At 41.3% G+C, this 6943-nt stretch overlaps 1 protein-coding gene across 1 annotated transcript in view; it reads right to left on the bottom strand.

The window, feature by feature from the left end:
• Positions 1 to 815: 815 nt before the first annotated feature.
• The window catches only part of SPATA18 (spermatogenesis associated 18), a gene marked incomplete at both ends in the record, with an annotated part of 29990 nt that continues 23862 nt past the window's right edge, over positions 816 to 6943 (bottom strand). Inside the window, 4 exons of the mRNA XM_080908522.1 lie at positions 816 to 937; positions 2266 to 2311; positions 4168 to 4251; positions 5925 to 6048. Of these exons, the coding sequence (XP_080764648.1) occupies positions 816 to 937; positions 2266 to 2311; positions 4168 to 4251; positions 5925 to 6048 (376 nt within the window). The remainder of the gene's footprint in view (positions 938 to 2265; positions 2312 to 4167; positions 4252 to 5924; positions 6049 to 6943) is intronic.

The raw sequence follows: 6943 nt of genomic DNA, 5'->3' as shown, positions 1-6943 counted from the left end.
GCTTGTGACCTCTCATGTGGGTTCTGGGTAAAATCTGGCACTTGACGCTTTAATTTTACCGTCAAGGATGGCCCTTGGCCATTCTTTACTGAAAAGTTTTATTAAAGGTTGCTTTTGGTCAGGACATTATGTCTCTTGTTAAGTCTATGTGGCCATATAGGTTGCACTGACCTTAGCTGATACTGCAGACTATCCGGAGTAAACGGATTGCTATGTGAAGCAATGAGTCTGTTAAAATTGGGAGAATGATCTGCTCTTTCTGTAATGAAACTGAGCTCAGAGAGGTCAAGTGACTTACTGAAGGCTACACACCAAGCTAATGGCCAATGGGCAACAAAGGTTACCAGGGTACAAAGTGTTCCTTACAGCACATGGTCTGTCATCAAAGAGATGGAACACACACACTCACTCACACACACACACACTCTCTCTCTCTCTCTCTCTCACACACACACACACACACACACACACACACACACAGAGGAAAATGTTAAGCCTCACAGCCTGAGCTGCTGATCACAGGATTCAAGGAGCAGAGACTAGAGCAGGCCCACCACGCCTGCCCCCAGCGTATGAGCAGGATGCATAGAGAGGTTGGGTTTTGCATTTTTTGTTACATCCAAAAAGCATCAGGTGCTGATTTGCACCCTTACCTTCGACTAGGAAGCCTGTGGTATGTGTGTGAGGTCGGCCTGAAGGGGAAATAAGAAAAATAAAAAAACCCTAGTTATCTGGAAAGAGGAATAGTCCATTCCTACCTTGACTGGTGCTCCTGAGCTCCTCACAGTGAAGCAGTAAAAAGAAATAAACTCCACTTAAAAATCGGTAAATCCAGCCCCTCTTTTGGGCCCTGAATGCATGTGCTCTAGCCAGAGGGTTTTCATGGGAGGTCTTCGATTACAACGAGATATATTCATGGAGGGATGGTCCAGGTAAACTTTATGTTTAACACGTGCATTAAAACTTTTAAACACTCTTAGGAAATTAACATCATACAATTAACCCCAGTCTCATACTGACATCCGACTGAAGCAACGGTCTGCCGGAAACTCTCACATGGCCCCGATCTGGTACACCTTTTATTTCTCCACACTGGTCTATCTGTAATGAGCTGTTTGGTTTGTTAACTGATTGTGCCTGGATGTTAGTTAACTGGTTACGTTTGCTAATTGATTGAAAATCTTACAAGAAAAGGTAGAAAGGGGAAAATATGGGGGGACATTCATTCTTGGACCCTTGAAGCCTTAGCTTTTAAGTCTAAACTGATTAAATGGGAGAGAGAGAGAGAGAGAGAGAGAGAGAGAGAGAGAGAGAGAGAGAGAGAGAGAGAGAATATAAAACAGAAAACCCATGAGCCTTCTCAAAGAGAGGAGCAAGCTAATTAATTCTGTCCTTTTAAATAATGTCTCATTACTGTCTCCATTGTCCTGAGTAAGTGGTACTGAAATGACTTTCCAGTAAGTGTTGTGGCTGCCTTTGAACCCTTAAGAGATCAGAACACCAATGAAAAGCTTCTCTAGAAGCTAAAATCTGCCATTAGCAATGGGAATGTTAATGACTGATCTGTCAACTAAAATCTCTTGTTCTTTCTTTGGGACTCTGGATAATGAGTTTCATTTTTGCTCCTAGAGTTGCTATGAAAGAGACCCTCCTGGTACTTTGGGAGGGAAGTCCATACCTTTGAAATGAACTATGTTCAAATGAATATAATCCTATATGCCTACATAATGTTTTATGAAATTAATGGAATTTGCTCCTATAGGATAAGATGAACTTCTATGTATCTAGAACTACAAAGGCACCGAACCACAGCACTGAATGCTCTGTGCAGAGTGATACACAGAATTGCCTTTTCATTTCATGTTAAGCGAGGTCGGAGGCAGACAAGGCAGGTGGGTGGATGCTCTGAGGAAGATGGCTGGCCCAACTGTGGCAATCGAACGAGGCTGGTGGTTTTAATACCCTGAGGAGAGAAATAGACAGCTGGTTACTATGGTCACGTTCTACACACTCTTCAGAGCTGTCTGAGAAGAAATAACCAATCTTGGGTCACCGCTGTTAAATCTCTCTGGGGAGGTCTTTTCTTTCTGTAACTCATGAGGCCAACCCAAGCACCATCAGTGAAAGGACCCAGAGATATAAGGAACTGTATGAATGGAGAGGAAAGATATTCCCCAAGAATAATCAGTTTGATCCAAAATGTGGCATATGCCAGAGGATATTTAGAAAGCAGAAAGCTTGGTCAGCCTTAATTGTCCCACTTACTTGCGAACGAACATCTTATTGGAGAAGGACTTCGACTTCGTGATACCTGGAAATGTAAAAGAGAGATGTGGATTACACAAGCTCAGAGGGTGAATTACCCAGACATGGTTAATTCTTAAAACTAGCCAATTAAGTAAATGCATCTCTAATTTGGTTCCAATTATAATGTTGGTTGGAATTTGGGTTCAATAGCTTAATAGAAGAGAAACTTTTAAACATAATTAACTAATAAGCTAAAATTATGACATCGAGCTCAAAAACTCTTTATAAAACTTGTCATGTGTCCAAACACTGCCTTACTAAGGAAGGTTCTGGGCATCCGAAAAATAATGATTTTCAAATCTCACCTTCACTAAGAAGAAACTACCACACTGAGACTTCAAGTCTGATACCAGCTACATGTCTGTTTCCTGTCCTGACCTCTCAAATATATTAGGTAAAGATAGTGCCCAGGATGGAGTGTGTTCTGTGAAAATCAAGGCCTTACTTAAACCTGAAAGAAAGGCAGACTGACTGAACTAGTTACATCTCATCTTGTAGGTGCCTAGCTGTGAAGGGAAAGACATCTAGGCAGAGGGAAGCTGGTTCAGTGTTATCTTTGAGATTGTATTTTATGTCTTCATCTACACTTGATGCTGTGTTGTTCTCCCTGAGCAAAGACTGGTAAAGAGAAGGCAGTTTGGACATGCCTCAGGACCCAGTGCACAGAACATTCCCCTTGAATAAAACTTCTACTGAGAGTCATAAAGCCTCCAGGGCCCAGGGAACCATCCACTAACTCTAACATGGAAACTACCCTCCACTCTGATATAGCATCTCCTCCTGGTACAGGAACACATCCCAACAGGATTCTCTTAAGGCTCCATTTTTTATTATCAGGTCACTAAATACAGGAGCACTTTTTTTTAACCTACTATGCATACTTATTCCTGAACGTATGTGATTACATTTTGTAAAATCCCTAAGAGCAAAAGGACTGTCTTCATTTTGTAGCTTTTCCACTTTCCTGGCATTTCTTATGTGGTTTTCTCCCTCTGTGACATCTGTCTATCCTAAAAGACCAAACCAAATACCAGCTTCTGTGAACTGTTTCCTCACCACCCCCAGGTCTTTGCATGGTAGACTATATTACATCATGCCACCCTATGAACCTCTCAACTTGACCTGCATCAGAATCCTCTTTGAGAACAAGGCCCAACAAACACACAAATAACAGGGTACAAGTTGAAGACATAGTAGATCAACATCAAGGTCCAGCCCCATATTTAACAGACATTGACTGACCGTTATTTGGTGAATGAATGAACAGAGATGGACCATTGTGATGTTTTTAGAGATGCAAATACTGTGAGTTTCCAAAATGATTTTTATGTTATTTTTTCAAATTTAAATAGATTAATAATCTTCCCAAGGATTAATACACACAAAAAAACTAATCTTATCCTTCCTACTTGGAATTTGGGGACAATCCTTAACTGCCTTTTAGGAATTATTTCAGTCTAGGATCTCTATGTAATTCTCTCAAATTCATATGTGGATTTCTAAAGAAACTAGGGACCTCTGTTCAGATCTGTGACTCAAATGTTCCATGTCCATGTGTCCAACTGATATCTAACATGGTGCTCAAGGATGAAGAGAATAAAACTATTATTATTATAGATAAGAAAAACAAAACAAAATAGGAAAACTGAAAGAAAAAACTCACGAAATTCCAGTTTTTTTCTAAAATGCTAAACTTCTTAGCCAGAATGGTGCAAAAAATAAAATAAAATAATAAAATCACATAGGAAGTCATATCACGGCAACAGTTTCCCTTTCTACTTATGGGTTTGCAATCACTCCTTTTGTAGGAAAGTATCATCGTACAAGGTTGTCTGCAGGAATGGTTACACAGGAATGTACCGTGCTTATCCCAAAACGACTACGAGGACAGATGGGGCTTAAGCTCCTGCTACGGCATCGCATTACGGGTCGCATGGAGCTCCACTGAAAAACATGAAAAAGGGACAGAGAGAGACTCCTGAGTCTGTGAACACAAATATGGCTTACCACAGGCTTTAATGACAGGATGACACTTTCCCCTGTCACCAGTGTGAACAATGCTCCTATTCTCTCCTGCCATGCCCCATATTTGCCAAGAGCTGTACAGTAAAATCCCATTATAATGAACTCGAGGCCACACCCATTCTGGTGCTCAGGAAGTGTTTCTCTGAGTAAGCTGTTAGCAGCCACGTTTGGCTTTGGGCTTAGGTGGGTGATACGTTCAGTTTAGATATCTACCACCTCAAAGCCACGCTGTATTACTGTATTCAGTCATGTGTATTACTGAAGAAAGAAATCTCACTGAATACAGCAAGAGACCTCTGTGGACCAGCTACTGAGTCCATATGAAGAAGAATCTACACCAAATTCTTGTGCTGTTTTAACTGTGAATCGATATAAAGGTCAAGTGTGGGGGACACACTTGATAAGAGAGGAGACCAATCAGACCAACTGTCTGATCTGAGCATAAAAAAGTGTGACTGAGTCCCCTCCTTTCCAAACTGCACCTATGAGTAAGACAGTTCTAACAGAGAGTTATTGGACTACAATCCTGTCTTATAAAAATATTCACAGTAGAGCACACATTGTCAGATAGACAAGATCCAATTTTGATAGGTTCAGCTTTTGAAGCATAAAACATTTTTTAATGAAGATGGTTTTCACTACAATGGGATTTTAATTTGTAAAATAATCATCAATGTCTTAAGTTTGTTTTTAATAAACTGCCCTATCTCTTACTATGTGCAGTCTCAAAGCAACTCCCTTTCACCCAGTTCAGAGAACAGAAACAGAATCTACCATCCTGGCTTTGTTCTGGGCAAAAGGGCTCCCCTAGGAATACATGTGATTCTGTGTAGGAAAGACTGAGGTAAATACTATGTCATGGCATATATCCACAGCTTTGTGGCCATGAATCTCAGCACACAACCTTACCCCCACTTTCACACATGTGCACAGGCATACACATAAACCCATACACATTCAACACAGTAATACACACCACACACACTCACAGACACACCACACTCACACATACATACTCACACACAGTAGTGCACACCACACACACACTCACACACCACTCTCACACACACATACACACACTCACACACCAAATTCACACACGTACACATACCACACACAAAGACTCCATTTGGGAGGTTGTTCAACCTTTCAAGATGTTCATACCATCTATAAGCAAGACCTACAGGAAGCACCCTTCCAAAGCCAAACGGCTTTCTTCCCACTTCCTCTGCCCTGTTTTCCTTCATCCTTCCCTTCCCTACACATCATACCAAGGAGAAAAAACAGAATAAGTGCATAATTTCCCCAAAGTGGAGAATTGGGATGTCAACATATCCCTCACATGGAGGAGGTAAATGAGCCAAGGCTAGCTCCATCTTCAGACTCAACAGCAGCAATTAAGTCACTGCTGGAGGAATTACAGGGCATTGTGGGACAGGCCAACATAAGCAGCTGTTTCTCCTTCTCCTTTGTATGAAATCTTATCAAACAACTCTATCGACTTCTTTTATATAATCTTTGGGTTTGTAAATGTTCTTGAACTTGTGAAGCAAACACTGGGGATGAACTGTCACTATGCAAGGCCACCGTACAAAAGCCCCTCTCTTGGTGACAGCTTCTCCCTTCATAATGACACAGTCATTCTCCATGAGAGCAGGCCACACGTGATAAAAGACCAAGGGAGCAGTAAAGTCCGAGTCATAGCTGCGACGGTACCTGTGGGAACACAAAGAGACCAAGGATAGTGAGACACTGTTTTCCATAATATGGACCATGACCCAGAATAGAGTGCATGCTAGTCAAGCACCTCCCACTGGGCTACGGCCACCAGTGGGAAGTTAAATGTTTTATACCATAACTAGGGCAAAGCCAACAGCAATGTCCATTTCTGACTACAGTTAGATCCAAACAGTGATCGGACCCCGTTTCCTGGTTTGGGGGATAGCATGTGCTCTCAGGCTGTTCTATTTCTTACACTGGGCAATAGTTCTCATGCTATCTCTGTGGACAAACAAAGAGAAATCTAAAGAAATGTTTAAATAGATGTCTTGATATGTGACTTGGCAGCCATATCCAAAAAAAGATAACTAACAGATCAATGAGCATCTGAATGAAGATGTTGGATTACAGTGGAAGAGTAACCTGTGCTTCTAACCACTGACTCATCTCATCAGCCCCCTCAACCTATCTGATAGCAAGTCAACCTGCTTGTCAGTGATGTGATTAAAGTATAGAAAACTTACTCAACGGCAGGAAGGAAAACAAAACGTAAGTGACAGAGCCCAATAAAATAGCTCAATAGGCTGGAGCAATGACCCAAGGGTAAGAAGATAATGTGTAGAATGAATACATGGGGATGTGGCAGAGGATGGAAAGTATGTAAAGCATACAAACAGAAAATAGATGGTTTAGTCAAGGCACAAACAGCCAACAATAATAGCAGGCTTAGTTTCACCTGAAATGAGCCAACGGTGTGGCTAATAAAAAATTAACTTCTATAACATAGCTAATTTCATAACTAGGGATAACTAAGGCTGAAAGGAGTCCTTCTCTGATGCTCAGTTCAGCTAGGGTGCCTATATCCAATCCCTGCCACAAAAAAGAAAATCCA

The sequence above is a fragment of the Micromys minutus genome (genome assembly GCF_963924665.1).
Source record: "Micromys minutus genome assembly, chromosome: 1".
NCBI classification, from domain to species: Eukaryota; Metazoa; Chordata; class Mammalia; order Rodentia; family Muridae; genus Micromys; species Micromys minutus.
Note: the sequence above shows the minus strand (reverse complement) of the source record. Positions and strands in the feature narration are given on the sequence as shown.